At 41.9% G+C, this 25,096-nt stretch overlaps 2 protein-coding genes across 2 annotated transcripts in view; one reads left to right on the forward strand and one right to left on the reverse strand.

Moving 5' to 3' along the window:
• LOC129157274 (zinc finger protein 493-like) overlaps positions 1-6,205 on the reverse strand; it is a 64,068-nt gene extending 57,863 nt beyond the window's left edge. Inside the window, exon 1 of the mRNA XM_070542876.1 lies at positions 6,076-6,205. The gene's annotated coding sequence lies outside the window, so the exon portion shown is untranslated. The remainder of the gene's footprint in view (positions 1-6,075) is intronic.
• Positions 4,461-7,771, forward strand: LOC139062208 (uncharacterized). The gene is made up of 3 exons (XM_070542997.1): positions 4,461-5,252; positions 6,626-6,763; positions 6,910-7,771. The coding sequence occupies exon 3, from the start codon at positions 7,069-7,071 to the stop codon at positions 7,753-7,755; it is 687 nt and encodes a 228-aa protein (XP_070399098.1). The 5' UTR covers positions 4,461-5,252; positions 6,626-6,763; positions 6,910-7,068; the 3' UTR covers positions 7,756-7,771.
• Positions 7,772-25,096: the final 17,325 nt, after the last annotated feature.

Below are 25,096 nucleotides of genomic sequence, written 5' to 3' on the forward strand. Positions count from 1 at the left end.
TCACTTGGAACGAGAACTGGATTTCTTCCTGACGAGGGAGATGGCGAGCCTTAACCACTGAACGAACCAGGACATCTCAAGTAACTGAAGAGCAGACTGCTCTCTTCTGTGAACAATCTCAACGGTGCGGTAGGAAAAAATCGCACCACCGGACTCTGACTTTCACCCCAAGCGTGGGGATTTGACTTGACGCCGGCTGACTTGTGACTCATATGATCAAATCTCATACCGACCATTTTACTATTGTCGATTGTTTTCATCTGTTTTTGTGTGTTATCTTTATGTGTTATATTTCCCATTATTATTAAAATTTAGTATATAAACCGTTTCATGCTATACCCGTGACTCCAGTCATTCTTAAACAACCTCCAATTCTCCCCGAACCTAATTATTGGCCCATTTGTTTATTTTTTCTTTTAATTATCTTATTGTATCCTGTAATCCGGTTACAATCTAAAAATACACCTGGAAGAGTTTGAAGATTATTTTGTTTTAATAAGTTCATCTTAAAACATCTTTCTCAAGTAAAGTAAAGTTTTCCCTGTGAGGTCAGATAGGCCCATCTGTGCTGTTTTGAAACAGAAATAAACAAATTAATCATATTTGTCCACCCAAATACTTAAATATCACAACAGGAAGGACAAAAACACCGTCAAGGTAAAGTAAGAAATTTTATTTTTAAATAAGCGGCTGTTTGTGATTAATCATGATTTAATTATGGACATGATTTATATCATTATTAAATAGCCTATGTGGCCTATAGGCTATGTAACTGAGATTTAATATGAAAAATTAGACAAACCTATTTTCAAATTAGGTATTTGCTCTATGTTGATTTATATTTCATAAACATTTACAGGCCAAGAGGAACATCAGCTGCTGATGGTATAATTTGAAGAAAAAAGTCCATTATGCTAACCTCCTCCCTTCATATTCAGAATTTTCTAGTTGTGTATAAAATGTGTATATTGTGCCTCTCTAGTTCTTAATAAACAGGGGTGGACCTTTAAACCGCCCGAGCGCCAATGGCGCTAAATTTTCTCGTCGGGCGGTAAAAACTTGACGACTTACCGCCCGGGTGGCGCCCAAACCTTCTTTGTCATTTACACACCGGCTTTCACCTCCATCATGGCCGCGCCCTGTTCGCGCACGTGAACCTGCCTCTAGTCACGTACTGCGCGTACTGCACATGCACTTGTACGTGCAGTACGTGCAGTACGTGACTAGAGGTGTGGAGTACGTGCACGATTCGTGCACGTACTCCACACCTCTAGTCACGTGAACTATAAGTTCACTATAAAAGACGGAGCGGAACCACGCTAGAAACACACAAGCATACAGGAAGATGGCGACACCACAGGCATGGGATTTCTTGATGAAACCTCCGGCAAAACGCTTTAAAACTGGTGAGGAGAGGCGAGACCGTTGGAAACGGTATGAAGCGGAGAAGCGTGTGCGGAGGTGGAATGATTCTTGGCGGTTTAAAGAAGACGGGAGGCGCAGAGGATGGCTCGAGTACAGCAAAGCGGAGGAGGTGATGTACTGCGTTGTATGCCGGAAGTATGCAACGACAAAATCGAGTTTTGTTGAGGGAACCAACAAATTCAAACTAGAATACGTGAAAGACCACGAAAAAACAGCGAGCCACATGAAGGCAGAAAAGACTGCTCTTGCTAATGCAGCAACGGTAGGAGAGTCGCCAGCTGCAAAGGCCCTCGTGGCGATGACTAAAGCACAGCAAGACAAACTGGAAAAGTTGTTTCGTACAGCTCACGCCATTGCGAAGAAAGGAAGGCCATACACCGACTTCAGTTGGATGTGCGAGTAAGTATTATTTTTTGCTTAACAAATTCTCAAAATACTGGGTTTGTTCTGTTAGTTTAACGATGTGTTTTTGTCCATTTCATTGTTTGATGGAGAAAAGAACCAGAAAACATGCACTGTCTGTAAGTCATCTTTGATTTATTTTTTAAAAATAAATTCTGTTCCATCTTCTGGTTTTTTTTTCAGATTTTTATTAAAGATTTTCTTAAATGTTCCTTTAATTATTTTCACCTTTTCTTCATTATTCCATTTTTTTTTATTTTCCCCACCTTTTCTTATTCCGTTTTTATTATTATTTTTATTTTTTTTTACTGCCATCGTTCCAATATGAGAGATATGTGCATTAGCACAGTAAAGACTGGCTGTCAAAATTTAATGTATGAAATGTAATTTGCTTTTTCTTTCAGTTTAGATGAGCAGAAGGGCATGGAGATAGGCGAAACATACCGAACCAGAAAGCAGGCCAAAACATTCATTGGGTACATAGCCCAGGCAGAGAAGGAGAGAGTGCAAGAAGAATTTGCAGCTGGAAAGTTTCTTTCTCTGATGTCAGATGGCTGTGCTGACAGTGCAGTCATTGAAGAAGAAATCATCTATGGCCGACAAGCAGTTAAAGGACAAATCTGTGTCAAGTTCCTGGGTATCGAGGCAGTCGCAAAAGCTAATGCAGAAAACATCACGTCTGCCATAACAGCCGGTGTGTGTAAAGGTCTTGGTGTGGAGGAAGGCACCTGGAAGAAACTGGTCGCTGTTTCAACAGACGGGGCTGCAGTCATGCTTGGAGGAAAGAGTGGCGTAGTGACAAGACTGACTGCAGACCTGCCCCATGTGCTGCCTGTTCATTGTATGCCCCATAGACTTGAGCTGAGTTTTAAGGATGCTGCCTCGAAGAATCCATGCCACAAGAAGCTGGATGCTCTCCTTACTGGACTCTACACATTTTACCACTACAGTCCTCTCAACCGGGCAAACTTGAAGGCCTCATTCGAATCACTGGGAAAGAAACCCCTGATGCCCACAAGAGCGACAGGCACCCGCTGGGTATCACACCTGTTGGCGGCCTTGGACCACTTCTTGCGAGGGTACTCTGCCATTGTTCAACATCTGGAACAGGTATATCCTTATGTGCACTGTTCAAATGGCATTATTTTAAAAATGATTTCTCAACAATGCTTGCAGCACAGAAAACTAAATGTCAGTTTGAATGCACTTAAAAAATGCACCTGATAAAGTAGGTCAAATCTCAAAAAAGAAATGAGCAGCAAGCAAAACTGTATTTTATTAAATGTGCACATTAAAGCTTGCAATCTGCTCTATTTATGCAAATATAAAATAAATAATGTCTTCATGTTGCTGTTTTTCAGATACAGTCCCCAGATTCCACCGGAGTACGCAGTGACCAGCAGGCCAAGGCCCGGAACTACTATCGTGCTGCAACATCCCTGGACGTGATAAAGTATGCATGGTTCTTGTTTGATGTCCTGGCTCATCTTTCCAACCTGTCACGCAAGATGCAGAAGACCAACGTGACGATGGCTGCATTGCATGAAGCCCTGCAGTCAACCAAGACTGTGCTGCTGACTTACAAGAGAAAGTAAGCCTTCATTTTAAAATAAAACATATTTGGCCTTACAGTTTGACATCTATTAAATGTTCATTAACTTTGCGAACATTTATATAATCATTTTGTAACAAATATAAATTTCAGCAGTTTGTGTTTTGAACTTCTACTGCACTGGTGGAGTCTCCTTCAACAGTATCTGAAATAGACAATGTTAAAAAGTAGTATTCTAAACATATTAATTAAAATTTATAGCAGTCTATATTGTGTTAAACCAACCAATACTTTTACTTTCTCTTTGTAGGCCTGGTCCCATGCTACAGTCGTTCAGGAACAAGATGACCTTTGAGGGAAGGGAACTCTCGGGCGACGGTCGATCATTTCAGTCATCACACCCGAATCTCATTGATGACCTGGTGGCCAACATGGAGAACCGATTTGGGCATGTGAAAGGAGGGGTACTTCATGCCACAAACATTGCAGATTTTGGGTTCTGGCCTGACAAAGTAAACATGACAGGTTGGTTTTTTTGTTTCAATTTATGAACGGCCTCATTTTACTTTGATATGGTGACAGCACATTTTTTTTAAATGAAGAGGTAATGCTAGGACACCCCTTGGTTTTTAAAGAGTAAGGTTTTTTGATTAAATTTTTGTTATTTATTTTTTTCAGACTTTGGAGACGCAGCTGTTGACATCCTGGTAGGGCACTTCAAGCCTGTCCTGGAAGACGCGGGTGTGCAGGTGGACAAAGTTGCCGACGAGTGGACAATACTCCGATCCAAGGTGTATCAGCAGCCCGACTGGTTGGAGTTCATCGAGAAGGTGACATGGTGCGAACTGAACAGAAGGTACTTTGATGAGTGCCCCAACATTCTTCAGCTTGTGGACCTGCTACTGACCCTGCCTGCGTCTACTGCTGAATGTGAAAGAGGTTTCAAACACATGAAAATGATAAAGAGTGACTGGCGGTCCAGCCTGTCAGGGAAGAGTGTGGGTGAGCTCATGTCGGTGCTGTTACTGTCGGCAGACATTAAAAACTTCGACCCAAAGCCAGCTATAAACATATGGTATCATGATGTCCAACGGCGAAGGCGTCTTGATTTCATGGATGGCAAGACTTCCACTGTTGCTGAGATGGACGACGCAGAGCCAGAGGAAGATTTCATGTGCGTGGGTCAGGGTCGCTTGCTCTCCATGATGAGCAAGAAATATGACGATGAGCATGACAAGGACTTTGAGGTGGCGTAACACTAGTCCACCACTAGCCAAATGTTCAGCCTGCATCACAATAGTGCCAGAGACTGACACAGTGCTGGTTGAAAAGTTTATGTGTGTGAATGTGTAGAAAATAAAGGTTTGTTACATTTAAAACGCTTCAGTTGTTATTTTGACTCGTTTTGGCAGCTGACCTGTGGGGCCGGTAGATTCTTGGTGGGGCCGGTACATTTTCTGAGTTACCGGCCCGGCTGGCCGGTTGGTTTTGAAGTTAATGTCCACCCCTGATAAAGGTTAAATAGTTTTGAGTTTAGTCATGTCACATGCCAGTGATTTATAAGCCAATATTAACCTGTAAATAATCTATTGCAGTATTTTTACCATGGTTTAAAACTTTTATCTTATTATAGAATGAATATGACAAATTATCTTTTTGTGTCTGAATGCAGGCTCAATGAACAAGTACATTCAAGGAGGAGCTCACACCAAAAGTTCAGATCAGCCCTCCACCAGCAGTTCAAGAGCTCAAGATCAGTTGTCAGCCATCACGTCTGAACCTTCTACACATCACCCAGCCCTGACCAGGAATAACAAAGTAAAGCACACCTACAGACCGAGCACAGCCCACAGCCAGCACTTCTGAAGGCAGAGTGAGTCCTGGGTCTGAAAAAGCATCTGAAAATTACATTGGAGAAACACATGTGCCACAACCGGTGCTTGTGGTGTGTGGACCTGTTACATAGTTCTAAATAATAACAATATGGAGTTCCTGTGTTGTGTATGTTATATTTTGTAAATATCAATCCTACTTTTTGGAAATAAGCAGTTTGTGCATACAAGAGAATTAAAGAGAATTTAAGGTGAAGAGCTTGCACATACTGTGTTATTGTGTTGTTTTTTCTGCTGGGGGGGGGGGGGGGGGCACCACGATGCCTTTGTGCTTAGGGCACCAAAATAGCTAGCAACGGCCCTGCATGTAAATATGCATCCCTGAAAAACATCTGCTTAACGAATGCTCTGAAACATCAGCTGGCATTTCTTTTTAGCCTGTTTTGTCTATTTAATACTTGCTACTTGGTTCATTTTCATGCTGAATGCTGTTGAGTAAACTTCTGTCTGTAGCAAGGAGCTGCTGTTGTGTGTGTGTGTGTGTGTCTGTGTGTGTGTGTGTGTGTGTGTGTGTGTGTGTGTGTGTGTGTGTGTGTGTGTGTGTGTGTGTGTGTGTTCTATGGAGCTCTTTATTAAAACTATTTAACGGTAATAAAATAGTTTGTTGATTTTAAACAGGGAAAACCCCACTCGCGATTTAGCGATAGCATAATGCTAACTCCATTAGGCCGCTAGCGTGCTTTCCCTCACAAAGAAACGGTGTCCACTCACCAAGTGAACTGCTCCACTCACTAAAGACGGTAAATGTTCCAGATCCAACTACGTTACTGACTGTACTACCGACTACTGACTACCAAAACTCACCAAGTCCACCGAGTTATCTCAGAACAGCACAGCTTCTAGGTCGTGTCTCGATGGCTTCCAAAGTTGAACCGTTCAAAAGAACTCATGGTTCAACAGAAAGATAAGAGTTGAAAGGGGAGAATCCCACTTCCTCTTTTCAAAATAAAATACGTTTCAAAATAAAACAATGCGAGGAGATGGAGGGCTAGCCAGATTTCACCCAATATAAGCGTTTTATCCAGATCCAGCAGCTGAAAGGATGATCAAGTATTTGATTGCTCACAAGAAAATACCTTCCGATCTTCCAAAACACTGATCACCAGCAGCAGAGACGCCAAGACTCTCATGGATTCCCCACACATCTCATTCCATCTGAGACTACATGCACACAATGTGGACAGAACACTCTTTTTGGTCCTCAGCTGATAACTGCAACTGCTAAAATAGTGACTCATAATGGTGTAGTTAAAGGTTTGCAATTTTCAATGCTTTGATTAGAAATATAGTTAACTGTAGTTTCCATCATTCCAGCTCTAGGATGTAATTGTAACATGTGTTTTTATCCTTTTAGGTACATCGACATACAGGAAAGTTTGCCCCAACTGTGACATGGTGTAGCGATCAAGACTGGCAAGATGGCGTCCACAACTGTGATGATCATTTGCTACTGTCAATACATTTTTGCCTTGTGTTGAGGAATGCACTGCAGGTTAGTTCATGCTTTTACTTATTAGTTGTGTAAAAAGTAAAGTTCATATTTATTCAATTTAAATTAAACGTTGACACATTTGTCCAAAAATAACTAAAATATTCTAATTGTGTTCTCATATTTCTGCAGACTCATACTGCTGTCAGCCGTGTCATTGAACTCTTTGAACACACAGAAGGGGAGAGCTTTCCTCACAAGGATCGGATTCTACATGCATATCTATCATTTGAGGGTCGAACTGATGTGGAGTAATCTATTCAGTCAAGTTTAACCTGAGAGCTGAGAGCCCAAGAGACTTTGCTGATATGCTTCTATCCTGGAAGTTTTTTCCCAACATCACAGTGCATGACTATGCCAGAGGACTAGTAAGCCACATCAACAAGCGTTGCCCTGCTGATAAACCCTTTGCCATCCCTGAAGGCAGATTGCTTGATCACACAGCAGAAAACATCAGACAAGCTGCAGAGAGAAAACTGGAAGTGAGCTTACCCTGGTTAAAGCACAAGAAAGACCCCGAAGACGAGGGAGGCCATCCTGTAACTGGCTCCGCCGAGCGCTACTGTTTGAGTGACGTCTGCCACCAAGGCAACAGCAAAGACGACCGTGATATCTTAAGAAGGATTGAAATTGGTCCTGAACTTGCAGGAAAATTGAATAGCCAGTGTGCAGAGCAGCTCTTTGCAGGAGTGAGAAAAAACAACTATTTTCTAAACATGCTCACCCCATCTTCACATATATTTCTGCAAAGAAACATCCCGCACCACTACAATGTCAGGAAGAACACAAGAGCAAAGGAAGCCATTCAGAAAGTCATCAGTCCTCAAGCAGCATTGGTTTTAGACCAAAATGGATTCATTGTGATGGGTAAAACTCATTTGTTGTGTGTGTGCTTGTGTTGTTCACGGAGGAGCTGTGAAGAACCAGGTAAAGGAGCAGAGCGAAGAAGAGCAGGGGGCTGTTACCACACATCTGCTTCATACAGCAGTGAATAAATGTGTCTGATCGCCATGCGTTACGTAAAATAATAAGTTTTGATAATAATCTGTGCAGAGCATTAAAAGGATATTTTCTGATCTACCATGGGCGCTGTCGGGCTGCATCTGTGGCCGATGCGCCTCTCATAAGCGGCCGATAGGAAGGGACGAGCAGCAGAATATGCGAGATTGTGCTGCCCAGTAACACGCTGCTGCTGGTCCAGTCCGATGGAAAGGGGGTCACTCACTGTTGAACTATGGGCTCTTTAGAATGTTGTGATGTCACATGAAACCAACCTTCGGCAAGTATAATTAAACTAAATCAACCCAAATACCAACACTCACGGCCTTTTTAGCTCATATTACATGATGACAGCTATAGATATGAAATGTTTTCTACTTGTTATTGAACACACACCTTAAGTTTTAAAATGTAACCTAGCCAGCTCCGTGCTAATGCTAATGCTAGTGTCGCCTCTTCTCCTGGCGCACCAGCAGCACCTGCTGGGGTGGTGACTAAAGCCGGCCCAGGACCAAATAGGTCTGCCAACTTTGAACACTTAGCAGCTCCCACCTCTAGACTTCAATCTTTTTCGCCGCAACTTTTCGGTGCCACCCAAACGTTTCTTCTGCTTCTCCATTTTCACATCAACAGTCTGAGGCGCGGCACTGTCCACCTCTCCCGCCAACCAGCGATGAGGCCCCGCCCACCCTGGTTTGTGCTGCTTGTGATTGACAGCCCTGTCGCAGCGCCATGAACCAGTCAGCCCATGACAATGAGAAACAGACCAATAAGACATCTTGATGTGGGCAACGCACTGCTAGCCTCAGTGACCTACTGGCCAGCCCAATTTGTAAGAAATCTGAGGGCGAGAGAGAAAGACGAACGTAACGAGTGGATGAATGAATGAAATAATTAATAAATGTCAGACCGGCCCGGCGGCCCCGCCCACATTGGGTTTGTCGGCCCACCGGAACGGCTCCCGGTGCCCCAGATAGTCAGTCCACCCCTGATTCTCACCCTTTGAGGACGGAAGGAAATCTGCTGCAGGAGCCTGTTCCTGAACCTGACTTGGCAGAGGTAAACCCAGTCTTGGGTACAGGTCGACACAGACACAGTTATTTGAGCAGTTGGAGGATCAACCTTGTGAGACGGGTCATGGGGTGGTTCTCGACGACATCGAGTGTCCCTCGTCCATGGAAAGAGTCCATGCTCTACAGCAACAAGTGGACCCAAAAGCAGACTCGTCGTCACTTGGTAGGGACATCTATTTGAATGCTCTTAGAGTTGCAGTTGAGTAAAACACGCCTCTCTCGGTAGTAAAATCATGCATGGATTTTTTTAAATAAAATTGATTTTGCCGTTTCCAAAAGTTAGATTCTACAATGTGGTTCTGGCCTCTGATCTGAAAATGAACATTGTAAAACCACATTACTGTCCAGTCTGCTGTCCATCTGTATGAAGGCTACAGGAGAAGATAGGCAGAACATGCAAGCCCCTTGGAAGTTGTAGAAAAGTCTAACACCCCAATACAGTAAGACTGTTTTATGCTGTTAAATGTGGAAAATAAAAGTTTGACTATACATTTATAATTTTTAGACTGATATTGTCTGTATGTAATAAAAAAAGGAAAACGTTATCCTGTTTGTGTTTTTTAAAAATAATCACTTTGGGTTTTAGTAAAGGCGTCAAATCTTTATATTTGATCTGAACAATTTTCTGATTTGGGGAGACTCAAAAACCAGAAAATTATGAATTACCCAGACTTAAAACGACAAGATTCCAAACATGCTTTCCATCAGGAGGAAATGAATAAACAGCGGTTAAGATGAAGGTAAATATTTAAAGCAGTTTAGGTAATATATACAGTGATGAGCACATAATCAGGACTTGGGTGGAGGAACGAGGAAATGGAGCAAGATTAGAAACAATCTAGATACTGAGGAGTCAGAGAGATGTGTCTTAACTACCCAGAACGGCTGCTCCTCCGGTGGAGGGAGGTTGTCTGGCACGACGTTGCAGACTGATGTTGGTTCCACAGCAGGTGAACAACCTCCAGCAGAGATGGTGTACAAAACAGCCACACAAGCAGATGCCAGAATCCTCAGTTACACCACCATGAAAAACATTTAAAAATCTAGTTGATCAATTTTTCAGCACTAGTGTGTACATCAGCCTCAGTGTGCCCAGTGACAGCTGGGCTAGCCTGCATCACACTACAGAAAAGGTCGTGGACATCTGTATACATACTGACAAAAATACATCTTACCGTCTTTCGAGAGTTTATTCTAATCTGCTCTGCTTGTAGAAAAGTTAAAGCATTCAAAATAAGTTTACATGATCTGCTTTTGGAGCTGGCACTAATCCAATGTTATCCTGATGCAACAAATGAAATGCCTCTTTTGAGATTACAGAAATCAGCTGTTGTGCAGAATAATGTAGTCCTTGTGTTAAATTGTCTAGTTTTGTCATTTTTGAGGTGGATTTGTTCTGGTGATCCAGATGAGCCAAGTCCTATGCCTTTATTTAAGTTCCACAAGTCCCAAACAAGGTTTTAGCTGCTCTGTTAATGGAGAATAACGTAGAGCAGGTTTGAATTATGTGTTATAGTTTTTAATCCGTTTTAATCAGAAGTTACTCCCTAGAGGTGCTGTTATTTGTTCTGCTTGTGCACCATAATGTGGTCTATGTTTGAGTCTACGGTGTGTGCAGTTTTTAACATAGGGCATATTAAAGATCGTCAACGTTTGCCCTTTAGCTAGTTTTAAAATTGGAAGCTGGAAACTGAGACCAACTTCAGCCTTGTGAGTGTTACGTCATATTTATGCTTCCATCTTAATGCACATCTAAAACAATGAGAAATGCTAAACAACGACAGGAAGGAATTGATCACATTTCAGATGAAATTTAGCCAGCTTTCTTCAGTCCTCAGGTTCTTACTGGGCACCTTTTTCAGCTGGAAAATCTTCATGTGTACTTGTGTAGGATGCAAAACAGACCTTTAAAAAGGGAAAATACTAGCGATGGCTTTTTGTCAGCCAAATAGACGAGTCCATGAGCGAAAAGGACAAGAACACATTCCAGTAACCACATTTATTTAAATTTAAAAGTGGTTGACAACGACTTGATAAACTTTGTTATTATTAAAACTTCTCTTAAAAGAATGAAAATAATCTATAAATTATTTAAAAGAAACTATAAAAGCTGTTAAGCAAAAACCTAACAGTGGACTGTAATCCTTCAACAACACATTCAACAATTATGCTGAAATGTTTTCTAACTGGGGAACATTCAAGAACTTTTGAGTTTAACATTCAAGCACACTATATTTGACTAAACTGTCAAACCTTGCACCGTATTTAGTGGCAGTTGTGATGTTTGTTTTGTTGGACTCAAAGTCCTCGAGATGGACTGTTGGAAGTGTAACAGTAGCTGTGCATGCACTCACTATGGGGAAGCCAACAGTGTGGCCTGGGGAATGCTCAACACAGCTGTGATCAAATATTGTGCTGATGTGGAACGTTATTCTTTCCGACTCCAGTAGATGCTTGTGTGATTGCCCAGTCATCCATTGCATCACCATGGGTACAGTCAGGACACCATCTTCTGGCTCTGAGTCTGTCAAAAATAAAACCGTTTCAAACTAAGTCTTGTGAATATAAATGTAAAAGTAATGTTGACACAACTAAAACCTAAACATACGTATTCAAACTGTGAGCAAAGATGAGTTTTAACAATTACATACAACCAAAAATTGTTCATGAGCAAAAGTTGCACCAGCAACATTTCATAATAAGCGTTACATGTTACAGTGACTTCTGTGTTGCTCCTTGCAGATGAACGAGTCGGAAAAGGTCTTTAAAGGTGTTCTAGAGGATTTTTCCAACACCTCTCTAATGGCTATATTTTTGAATACTGCATATGAGAAGGACCCTCCCCTCTCCTTTCTGTCACTTCAAAGACTCAACATAGGCCCAGTGATACTGGGGTAAACATGTCAAGGCCAAGAATCTGACCAGTCAGTTGGTGGCGCTGTGCCGTTACCGCTAGACTGTTAAAGATATTGGGATGCCCCCTGCGCACCAACATGTACACACATGGAATGACAACCTGGTTAACTAACATGAATTGGTTGACGTTTTTCTGTCCCCACAGAGCAGTTTGTGGATGTATACAAATACGTTTTATTTAAAAACAGCTAACCTACAGTCTGCTAATACTACATGGGGACAACATTTAGAAGTACTGATAAAACATATGTTGTTAAAAATCCTCTCTAATACCTATAATGTGCTAGGATCTGTTAAGATCTGACATGACTCTATCAACCTACCCTCAAGTTCATAGAGGAAATCCTGGAAGAACTCCATAATCCTAGTTTCCTTCAAGCGCTTGGATGTTCCATGAAGGCTCATTTCTGGGGCTAAATGGGACATGATGTAGTGAGAGTCCACCTAAAAGCGTGACAGATGCAGACATGATGTAACTTCTGTACATGTGCATGTTGATTTAAAATTCTATTTCAAAAAGATGTAACTTTCAAGTTCATGACAGTTTCTTCACTTTAGAAGAACAACCCTTTGTCCCACACAGGAGAAATTCTGCTGGAACTGCTGCAAAGTGACAGAAGCATTTAATGGCTAACATTAGATGTCAGCTAATTAGCTATACAGTCCTTGTGTTCATTATACAGCATGACAATGATACTAGTCAATATGGGCTGTTTTGTGAACGTGACGAACTGACGGGCACATTAGTCTGTCAAAGTAAAACTGTCTCAGTGCTGCAGTTCCCCCGTTCTACCACTAGATGGTGTCCATATGCACACTCAGAGCTGTTCTGACATGTAGGAACTTTTCAACGCAAAACTACAAATGATGAATACCACACAAAGTGTTGAATTTGACTACGTACGACATACACACAGATCTGTGCATAAGTAGATGATAAATGAGGGGCTAGTTCTAGTGACGGTGAGAGCGTCACTATTCTCGATCAGCTGCAGCTGTCTGAGCTTTTGAGCAGACATGCAAGAATGCTGTTGCATATATCATGCCCACTATAGATAAAAGCATGGATGAGTCTTGTTGTGACATCAGTTCTTATTTATGCTACAGATGTTTTTCAGAGGGCTGACCTTGTTCTAGTGTTTATGTGACCCCGGGGATGCAGGTCTGAATCTTTTATTACATATAAAACTAAACTACATAACTAAGGCTCAGTCAAAAACAACTTCCTTGGCAAAGCCAATGAGTAGACAAGTACTTCAAACATGTTGTTTGTTTTAACTGCGTACCTTGTCATCATTTCCAATAACAAACAGACTGCGACATTTATCTGGCTTGAGCTTGATGACCTGAGCAAGGTTGTACACCTCAAGTCCGTCATGCAGCTGCAGAAGCATTGGTGCACGCTTTGTTGTTGCATGTAAAGCAACAGATCGAAGAAAAAAGCTAAATTAAATGTTTTAACAATACTTGACAAGTAAAACCAAAACAAAAGTGAGAAAAACCAAGCCAGGATGTTTAACCATAATACCTTACTATGCTTTCCTTCTGTTCCATGTTCATTGGACCTGTGTAGCCACAATCCAGAATCTCAGGGATGTATGAAGATAGGCCAGTCACATCTTCAATCTGCAATGATCATTTAAAATAAAAGATCCATTACATTATGTACACAACGGGTTGTCTTGATTAGGTTTTTTTGGCCTAGAGTCTGAGTCGTTCGATTTTGAGTACCTACCAATACAGTCCAGATCTATACTTCAACAATACATAAAAGAGTAAAGAGCCAAGACAAAGACTTCTAAATTGGACTACTCTGTTAACAGAGCACATTGCTGTTTGTGTGGAGTCAAGAGGTTTAACTTTGTGCCAAGTCAATCACCAGATCTCAACTGAAATGGATCAAGCATTTCATTTGCCCAACACAAAACTTCAGGCAGAATAACCTACAAACACATAACAACTGAAGAGAGCTGCAGTAAAGTCCAGGCAAAGCATCACAGAGGAGGAATCCCAGCGTTTGACTAACTGTATATCTGAGTCCTGATTGTGAGGCAAAGTTGGATTCTGATTCATTTTGAAACCACATGAACGACCCAGATTTCCAATGACGTGATCACCATACTGCACACACTACTCAAGAGTCAACAACTGGACATATGTTTAGGATAGTAACTGTTCATCTTTCATGCCTCCATGTCATGTGGAGATAATATTGTAATACAGATTACAATCCCCCATCTTAAATACATATAAAAACGTTTTATTTCTAACATGAGTAAAAACTAGTAAAGATTTTTTAAGGTTAACATCCCCCTTTGATCAACTGTGATAACTTCTTGTCATAGAAGCCATCGGTGTGAGGTTTTCCAGTCACAAGGTAGTTGTAGCACCATTCCTGCAGAAATCTTGGTGCAGGTCCTCCTTGGGCTATGCTCACGGAAAATATTTCACCTGCAACCCTGTATAAAAAAGTGAAGTCAGCCATCCATCAAAAACAAAAGATAAACATGTCAAGTATCACTAAGCTAGCTGTATTCTCCCTTTACAAACACATTATATAATTGTGTTGTTGGGGGGGGGGGCGACTGAATGAAGTTGTGATGTAAGGTGTGAGGCCCAGGGGAAGGCACAGGACACACTGAAAGGACAGTCTCTCTGCAGCCTGGGAGCGTCCTCAGGTTTCCTTCTAAAGGAGTTGGAGTTGGCTGGGGAGAGGGAAGTCTGGGTCTCAGGTCTGGGTCTCGAAGGGAAAAGGGGACGAAGACTCTCAAAGGGCGAAGGGGACGAAGACTCTCGAAGGGCGAAGGGGCGAAGACTCTCGAAGGGCGAAGGGGACGAAGACTCTGAGGGACGAAGACACTGGAGGATTAAAAGCAAGAGACCCCAGATAAAAACAAAAACAGGCTATTTAAAATCCCTAATCTTCATGCACGTCGCGGGCGGGCAGATTAAGCACATGTGCGGATGCACATACAAACCAGTAAAAGGAGGGGGGTTAGCCACTGCCCTTCCTGGGGTGCTCCCGAGATGGTGAAGCAAATCACCACCACTAACCCACTAGGTGCAACATCTGAGCCTGCCTGTGGGGGTCATCTCTGTGTCCACTTATTTCATGCTTGGCTGGATCCTCCTGTGGGGGTGGGGCCTCCAGATGCACCCGTCAGTCATCCACGAATCCATCTGCTGCTTAAAACATTTGAAAACAAACAAAACACCATTAAAACATCACCACCAGGGAATTTTTGGAGTCCTTCACGGTCTGTTATTAAAAATCCCGGACGAGCCCCCACTTTTTACGCCCCCGACAGGTGTTGTAAACATGTGAAGGATGGGGGTAACATAAGAACTGGCGGAGGAGTTTAAAATGGGTTTATTTGTAACAAAAAGGTATTAAAACACAAGCAAACAGATCTCTCTAAAAAGGTTACCATTACACAGCCAAATTATCAACTATAAAACACCCGGTTAAAACTTATATTAAAAGTTTAACCGAGCAGAAGGTGTTTTAAAATCCCAAAGTTGATAAAAAGTCCCAAGCTATTTACTGATCAAAACACCTGGTAGAAGCTTGTTTTAAAAGCTTTACCACACGAAGTTGTTTTAAAAACCAAAGTCAGTAAAATTGCACCAAATACAGTTAACCTTTAAAAAACTTATCACCAAGAGTTAAAAACTACCACAGTTTAAAACTCCAACGAATCCAAACGAATGCAACCAAAAAGGGGTCAAAACCAAACAAAACCCAGGAGGACAGCAGAACCCCTGCACTGCTGCCTCATACCTGAAACATACCTGAAAAGTTCATTGTCCAAATCATTAAGGGAATACTTTGGGATTTTCCCTTTCTCACAGTCACCCTCAAATAATCTGCTCTCAGTCCCTGCAACCATAGCTACAGGCAAAACATAAAATGAGATTCTTCCATCAGCCAATATACTACTTTAAGATGTCCAAAATATACCAGAAAAAAACTTGGCAATATTAGACCACAATATAAACCGTGTTTTTACGTCCCTCAGCTCGGCTAGGAGTACGATTGTGTTTTGAGGGAGTAAAGAAAGATGTCTGGGAATGAAACCAACCAAATTAAAACTCTTAGAAGGAAGTTTATTAACAAAAACAGCTCTCTGTGCTGAAATAAGAAATGGGGAAACAAAAAGGTCATCCAAATACTGGGACTTAATAAACAGAAGGGTGTCAAGTAAACAAAAGCGATCTCTAACAACTAAAACGAATTCTAATAAACAAAAAGCGCAGCACAAAAAGCTGGAAGTAAGATAAAAGAATAAACACAAAAAGCTACACCAAAAGGGTGAGCCGAGTCTCTCAAAGAAGAGGACGGACAAACTAATATTAATCAAACAATACAGCACAGGTAACTGAACGAAAACCACTCAGGTAGCAAAGCTAAGACTCTAATGTCTGCACAGAGGGGGGAGAGAGAGAGAGAGAGAGAGAGAGGGGGGGAGGGGGGGGAGAGAAAGAGAGACAGAGAGAGAGAGACAGACAGAGAGAAAGAGAGAGAGAGAGAGAGAGAGAGAGAGAGAGAGAGAGAGAGAGAGAGAGAGAGAGAGAGAGAGACGCTCATCTGGATTCTCTCCTTGAACATCTCCAAAATCTCCCTTTTAACAGGGAGACTAAAGCCGGGCGTACACTGTGCGACTTTTTCACTTTTTTGAGCCGATTTTCCACTCGTGTGAGAATCCACGAGATCGGGGAGAGTTTTGCGCTGAGCGTCGTGTAGTGTACAGGGGGTTACGAGAGGCGATTAACACCATGTGACCAGCTACCGATCAGCAATCGTGAGGTCGCATGGACTTCTGGAGTGTTTAATATTTTGCTCGTCCCTCGTGAGGGTATCACACTGTTGAAGCGGCGCTGCGAGCAGCTGCGACCCAAAATGTATCAGAACTGCTCACGGCGCATGCGCAATCATGCATCAACACCACCCACCCGCTATTTCCCTAATAACACACATTGTTCGTTTTTCTTTCTACACGTTTTTTTACTCACAAAAAATGTCAAGAAAGCGTGTTTGTCGTGTTCATGTCAAATGAAACTGATCACAAAACACAGATTTACTTTCTTTATTTTGTTTTACTCATCCAACCCCCATAAATCCCTGTGTGTCCTCCTGCAGCACTCCCGAAGGACAACAGGCAAAACAAGACAAAAAAAGTCTGACGTGTTGAGTAAAAACTGCTTTTTTTAGCATATTTTTTAGGTCCGACGTGTTGCTACCAGACGTACAGTGTGAGCAGTCAGATCGCATCCGAGAACTGGCTCGTACAGTGTGAGCGCATGACTCGTGAGATGTGCCCTGCGAGGAAATCGTACAGTTTGAGCTGAAGCCGAGTGCTATAAGTGAAAAAGTCGCATAGTGTACGCCTGGCTTACCGTAAATCCTCTAATACAGGCCCGGGCCTGTATTTGACTCAAGCTCATCAAGCTCCAGGTCTTTATTGGAAGGAGGACCAGAATTAGAGGCAGGCCTCAATTTCTATTTGAGCAAAATGAACTAATGGTTCGCTGGAGTTTTTGACAATTAAAAGTGCGCCCACATTTTCAAAGTTAAACACATTTCTTTTAACAACGGTAGTTTCTGCTTCAGCCCTCTCCCCCCTCCCCCTGCGCAGCGGACGCAAACTCACTGATGCGCCTGCAGCCTCTCGGAGTTCCTGCTGCTCTAAACATTAAAATAATTATTTCATTTTCTGTTCCTCACTTCTGATTACCTTCAATGGTGTCTGTTTGTTGCAACCACCAGGTACAAAAACTAACTTGTTTTTATATGACTATTTTTCTGTCCTCCCTGTTTATCATCTTCCTGCATCTCCTCTCAATCCTAAAGAGAAACTGCTACCTGGGTTCATATGTATTCACCTTATGAGTTACCTTTGAACTGCAGTTCTTAAAGATCTACCGACCGCAAAAACAGCGGAGTGCTCGCTGCTTGGCGGCCGCATCAGTGATCGGTGCGTCGGAGGAAAAGGTGATGCGCCCCGCTCCACAGCAACGAAACGCATCAGGCGCAAATAAAAGACAGAAAATATTAAAGGAAAGGAGCCGACATGAACGACCCCCCCCCCCCCCCCCCCCCCAATGCGCAGGAGCTTGTCACCTGCTGACAGCAGGCTGCTGTCTTTTCCGAGGGCTGCATCTTGCTGGTCATTATCACGTGACAGCGACCAGTCGATGACAGACATAAAAAGTCACTATAGTGAAGTCGACTAGTTCATACAACCCCTATTGCTCCCCAGTGTTCTGCAGCGCAAGTTCTCTTTGAACTTGATATCAAATTTTCGCCTCCTCTTCGTCTCCGCACAGTTAAAGTTACCCTCGCGGTCTATCACTGGCAAATCAAAAGTGAGACGATGACAAAACCGCCCCCTGTACTTGCTTTTTACCACATTCCACCCGGCCACAATAAGAGACCGGCCATTATTCATCTCCGCCGACTCCGACACCGGCCAAAATATGAGACCCGGCCGTTAATTGAATACAGGCCAATATTAGAGGATTTACGGTAAGTGATTCCAACAGCCTGCAGCTGTGCAGGCAGCGTACTGAGGCCATCTAGTGGCCAGTAACAGTCAGCGTCTGTTACACGTGTCCATGAACAGGAAAACAATATTTACATTGTAAAAACAAATAATGTTGAACAGACTTATGTTCCATGTTTTCACGTTGAACACCGTTTTCCCTTTAAACTAATGCACTTTCACAACCCAATCAAATAAAGAGTAAAATCTGATAGCAGTGGTGGCGATGAACCCCTTAGAATGATTGAAAATTGAGGTGACATAAGACAACATATTAGATTTCCTTGTTTATTCATTTACTGAGCTGTTTTGAATGAGCAGCCAAAACACAGCACCAAAAGTAGTGCTGTGTTGGGGGAAGATAAAAATCTGTCTTAAATCATAAATGATTCAGATGTGAAATAAATAACAAAACCAAGGCATATTATTGGTTTTAACACTTCTTCCCTCCATACAGCTGATAGAAGGATGAAGTCCGGACATACAACTTTTTAGGCTGATAGGGTTATTATTATAACCCTACCCCATCAGTATAATAATATTAATAATATTTCACTCACTGGAAAGGAATTCCATTCTTAGTGCTCCAGGTCCACTCCTGCTTCTCCAAGGAAGGTTACTTTCAGGGGATTAAGAGGACCACCACTTTTTTGCCTCTTCCAAAGCTTAAGTCTCCTTTCAACCACACCTTCCCTTGACACACCAGAGAGAGAGAATTTTATTGCCAGCGCTCCAGCGAACCAGAGCATAGGAACTTGACTCCACAGAACAGCCTGACCAAGATTACACACACACACATATAGACAAAACAGATACAGGCAGACCACGAGAGCAGCCATAACGGCGCTCATTTCAATAGATGAAGAGGGGATTACATGAGGAGAGTTCGGGGAGGGAGAAAAAGGCTTAACAGAGTTGCTCCTGGTAGGGAGTAGCTCTACTATGCAAAAAAACACCTCAACATATAAGCACGAACGTCACAGTTCACATCATGAGACCTGGAAGGGGGGGGGAGGGAGGCTGGGATCCTGGTTTCCTCAGCGGGAGCAGCCCGTTTGGCGCTCAGCCAACTGTATCCACAGGTGGGAGGGAGGTCATGGGAAAGCACAGAGCGCATTGAGTTCCTCCATTTTGATGACCTCGCTATGCAGAGACCACAATCTGAAGGCGGGGGGGTAGGTCGGGTTTTCACAGCATCACACAAGTCAAATGTCTTGCTGGTATCCATTTGTCTTTTTACCCAGCGGATAACATCTTCTTCACTGTTGAGAATACATACATAGTTAAAGTGCTTATAAGGAAAGACTTGCACTGATATTTAGATTATCAATGTAGACATAGTTTACCTCAAAATATGATCCAGATCAGCATTCTCTGCTTCAGGCTCCCAAAAAGCACTCTGTTCAAGCCTCATCAAAATAAAAGCATTGTGAATATAAGCTTAAATAAATAAAACTAGTAATGAAAAAAATTAAAGAATCTAAAAATTCAGTCACCTTTCACCACAGTGGCTAGCATGCATCTGAATTTCCAAAGCAGGAAACATGTTGTTGCACACTGGACACTGGACCTCATCTGCCTTTCCACAAAGAGAATAGAAGTACTTTTTACTGTACCAGGTAAATATCAACTGCCAATACTGTTCACCATGTACACACAACTGGACAAGCCACCAAAAAACAATAAATCCAGAAAAAAATCCAAGGCAACGACTAACTGAGTTTACAAATTAGATAAGTACACTGCCCAAATAGGAACATGTTGACAACATAAATGTCCGGCTTACATTTCACCTCAAAGCTGTAGAAACATGAATGCTGTTTTTGTTTTAAAGACATCCAGTGAAATACAACATTCTCCAAATGTAGTCGGATTTAGTAATATGGTCTCTGTTTTAGTGTTAAAATTAATCCTTATAAATAGAACTGACCCAATAATGGTTCAAACCAAAAGTGGTTGGTCATGATGGTGGGACTTGGAGAACTCTACATTTTCTAAGATGGTACACACTGGAAACTGTTTGAAAAACACTGCCCCAAATAGTGTACAAGACAACTTAAACATCCTTACCTCCTCAAGAACCTGCTGCCTGCATGGCATCTCCAACACCTGACCTGCTGCAGCTGACTGCACTTCCAACACGACCACATCGTCATCCTTGTAAAAAAGTGCCTTTGATCTGCGTTACATATGCAAACTTTCCTAATAAGCAAAACATGGCCAGTAACAGCATTTTTACCTCACTACTGGAGTTTGACTCATTGCCACAGTTGCTAGTATGCAGAACAAGCATTTGCAGGGGCATAACGTCATTGCATTTTTTGCATGATGCTTTTGGCATTTGGGAGAATTCTGGATCATCTGCAGGCAATGGTGTCATGTCCAGATGATCCTGAAGAGGCATTATAAAGAGCACATTTTTCCCTCCACTGGAGGCCTTTTTGAGTATGGCCCCAGCGTAGCCCTCTGACTCTATGGACACTGGAAGTCATTTCCTCTGTCCATTTCCCCTTTAAAAATATATATATATAATAACCACAAAATGTAGTTAACAGACAGGGTAAATTAAAAGACATGTGCTATGAAGAAAAGTTAGTAGCTAAAAAAAACTACCTGGGGCTTTGTAAATAAGCCATCTGTCTTGGAGCTCGGTCATGTTTGTATAGGTCTCCATCAGCAATGTAGACAGCTATTGAAAATGGAAAAATGACACAAAACACAATTTCAGGTAACAGAAATAGGATTGTATCAATATCCAATTACCGGTTTAGAAAACTACACAGAAACCAGAGAATTGTAGTGTATTATTCAAAATGTGTTGAAAATGAGACATCTACAAAAGAGTAACATTAAAACTAATTAAAAAGTAATAGCAGCTTCTCAAGTGTGATGTTCAAATTGTATCAACAAATTTCAAACAAATGATTGTAATCTTTATAACTGATCAGAATGAATTGTAGACCCAGTGGAAGTATATATATTTACAAAGACAACGCAAGGTTCTCCATCGATTTCCCGATGCCAGGCATTTCCAAATAAGACAAATTGGCTTGGTGATTAATGTATCAAATGGAAACTATTCTTATTTGACTACGAACAGTCCACAGCCTTATAAAACAAATGCCTTTGTCATCTTCCACATCAAATATGAGTTCTTATTTTTCCAAAGCTAGAACACAAACATTTGTTTATGGTTTTCAATTGACAGAACAAGACAGACTTCAGAACAAGTCACACTCAGTTTCCCAGACAAGTGTTTTTAAATGCATTAGCCCTTTGATGCATGAATTATGAAATCTTCAACCATGATTTTTTTAACATTTTTTTTCATTCATCTTTAGGTGTGAATGAAACAAATTTCAACAAATATTTTTTGTAAAATTTTATAATTTACAAAAAATTTATTACATGTCCACTTCAGTGGGCAATGTGCATTCTGATCATGAAATATGTTGGCTTGGCTTACTGAAGTCCAAATGGAGGGGCTCAAATGCAATAAAGTCTCAACAGCTGTGCTTAATAGCAAAAACAAATAAATAACTATTTGGAGTATCTGTCCACTGTAGTGACCATTATGCACCAAAGGGTTAGTTTCCCCCAATTGTACAGTTCTCATTTGTGAGTGCACTGGTTATAGATAATTTAATGGTAATATTGATTATTTATTGAAATTTAAAATAGCCTAGCCTATAAACAGTTCAAAATACACATACTAATGAATTACATTCAAACCTTTGATTACATTCAAATCAGTAACGATTCTGTTGTAAAAATATTACCTCCACGTGTTTAGGAATATGAAAAAACAAAACATTCAAATAATCCCTAACGGAGAAATATCACATTTCTTATTCCTGATTTTGTTTCAGTTAAAAGTCTAATTTTGTGTTTTCAGTAATCTCCCAAAAAAAATGATGATGTGTTAAAATATTGTTAATGGACATTAAAGACATGTTGAGCTAACTTTCTTTGCAAGTTAGGTATAACAGTTGTAAGTGAACCATAACCCCTTAAACATTAAACTGATATTTCTATGAAGGTGAATTAAACAAACTGGTTATTTTTTTACCTCTGCATGAGATAAATCGGACACAATGGGCAATGTCCGTTTGCCCAGTCCTGCTTGAAAGTGCTCCAACTCAGGCGGCAAGGATGGTGTCAACTCTGTGGGAGAACCAAGTAGGAAAAAACACTTTAAATGGCTTCCATGTTTTAGCCATTTTCAGTGTTTTTTTTAATATAAAACTTGCTCTTCTCCTCTTATGATTGCGACCGAAGAACCCTGGGAATGATCTGAAATATTCAAAAATTTGTCCAGAAAAGATGATGCATTACAATTTTAAGTGAATGAATGAAACACCAATACAATAAAAACTGCAACTCTTAAATCTTCTTCCCTACACCCAAAATGTAAACAAATGGAGTACAAGCTAAATTTCTGAATATGTACAGACACTGCAGAGACAATATGACTAAGATCTCGTGATAATTAACATACTTTATAAAAGTTACAGGCAAAAATGAATGAACACAGTCCATATAACTAGTAAGTTAGTTAGTCCAAATAAAACCACAAACTGTTGGAATGATGGGAGGTAAGCATCACCTGGCAGCAGCCAGATCTATCTGTAGCCCCGCCCCATGTTGAGTCTCCATATTTCGATCTGGAATCTCCACCGCAGACAGCGTTATGAAGCCTAGGAAGGAGGGCGGGCCATCTGCTAGAATAGTTTGAGCTGATTGGAGGACACTCCAACAAGTGTCCGTCTACTGGCTACCATGGTTTGTCTTTAGCCAATCACCGCTCAGTGCTTCCCCCGGCTCATTTTTTGAAAAAGAAATCGTCTCGTAGTTTTGGTAAAACAGATATTCTATATCCGCCTCAATATAGCGCCGTATTGGAGTTATAACCAAGACTAGGTAGGCTTATGTGCTGCAGGAGGTTATTTCCATTCTGTCCATAACTGCTCTGACGTCCACCGGCCCCGCCATATTTGTTGTCGGAAAGCCTGAACAGCTGCTCATGTGCCCACCCCCAAGCACAATGCTGACAAATGATTGGTCCGGTTACCGTTGATTTGCCAGTGAACCATGAGGATTGGAGCACTACAAGATGTATTATCACGAGTTTGGAAAAATCCAAATCTCACGAGAATACATCTTGCAGAGCAAGGGAAAGGTAAATACACTCTTGAAAAGTAACAAAGTTAGCCATCAAGAAAAGATAAGATTTTGCTCTCATACCTGCTCATCTCTCACTGAACAGTGGGTCTCTCTGCCATGGTACCCTGATTCTCCCTTGAAGTCTGAGGAATCGCTCGGGTGATCAAAGAAAGTATCTGTTGAGCAGCCTCGGTTGCACTCCCCCTGTCATACTAGAATGGAACATAGGTGCAAACCATTGGTATACAGGTGAAACTCAATAAAAGAAATAGAATAGTGTGAAAAACTTTTTTCATTTTTTTTTACTTAAAGAGCAAGTCACCCCCACCAGATTCTTACGCAACTCCCACTTCCTGTTTGAAAAATGCAACAAATGCTGTTGCCTAGCAGAACGAGAGGGTGGAGCCGCTAACAAATACACACACACAGACTCACAATGACATTGTGACATCATATGGTACCAGCTAACGTTCTAATGTACCTCTTAGCCAATAGCGATGGCTGATTTAAATTCAAATGCAGTGCAGAGTTTTTACCTGACAACGGCGCAACACTGACAGTTTTAGGCAGAAAATTTAAATTTTAACCAAAATGCACTAAAGTGCAAAACTATTGCCTACACGTGTCTGCAGCACGATTAGACACACATTTATATAGTTTATCAGGAAAAAAAGTTGATTTGGGGGTGACTTGCTCTTTAAAAAGGTAACACGGATAAATGATGGATATGTTACATGCAATAACTTTTTTAAAGTATTTATACTTTTGAGGATTGTGGCTTTTGCCCAAGTTTAAAACTTCAAAATTGTGAATATTTGGGGAAAAGTTTCTAATTTGAATGCTCTGTGTCACACTCTAAACAGCTAATTCATCCAAAACTCCTGCTGAGTGTTCTTGTCTTTATGTGGTCTCTTAGTCAGGTTTAGCAGAAATCATCATCATCATCATGGGGAACATTGCTGAACTTGCAAGTGTGCAGTAAAGCCATCATTCTGTCAGGTACGATCGGCTGAGCTGGAGTGTGGCTTGGAGACCCAGGCGCGGAGAGACTGGTATTTGGTTGTGACTGATTACAACGTGGGAAGTTTTCTTCCCGGATGGTCTTTAGAGATGGCAGATTAGGCTTAGGTGTTTTGAGAATAGGTTGGCGTCTATCGTGAGATGATGACTGAGTGCCGGCTCAGCTGTGACAGGTCCTTAAATAGGCTCAGCGGGATGACGTCACCGGGAAGCGTCGGTGACAGGGATGCTGGGAACTGGAGTGCAGTGCCAGTCAAGCCAAGTGGAGGTTAAGAGGAGGAGTTCATGACAGGACCCCCCCCCCCCCCCCCGCGAGGGACGGCTCCAGAAGGCCCAGGGCGACGAGACCAGAAATCAGCCAACAGGGAAGGATCCAGAAACGAGCGGGCAGGCTCCCAGCTACGCTCCTCCGGACCGTAACCCTGCCAGTCCACCAAATACTGCCATCCACGGCACTGGCGGCGGGCGTCCAGAATCTTACGGACGGTGTAAACGGGGTCCCCATCGACATCTCGGGGTGTCGGCACCCGGGCCGGAGGCGGATGGAGGGGAGACGACACCACCGGCTTGAGTTGTGAAACGTGGAATACCGGGTGCACCTTAAGAGTGGAAGGGAGGCGCAG

The sequence above is a fragment of the Nothobranchius furzeri genome, chromosome 12, assembly GCF_043380555.1.
Source record: "Nothobranchius furzeri strain GRZ-AD chromosome 12, NfurGRZ-RIMD1, whole genome shotgun sequence".
Lineage (NCBI taxonomy): Eukaryota > Metazoa > Chordata > Actinopteri > Cyprinodontiformes > Nothobranchiidae > Nothobranchius > Nothobranchius furzeri.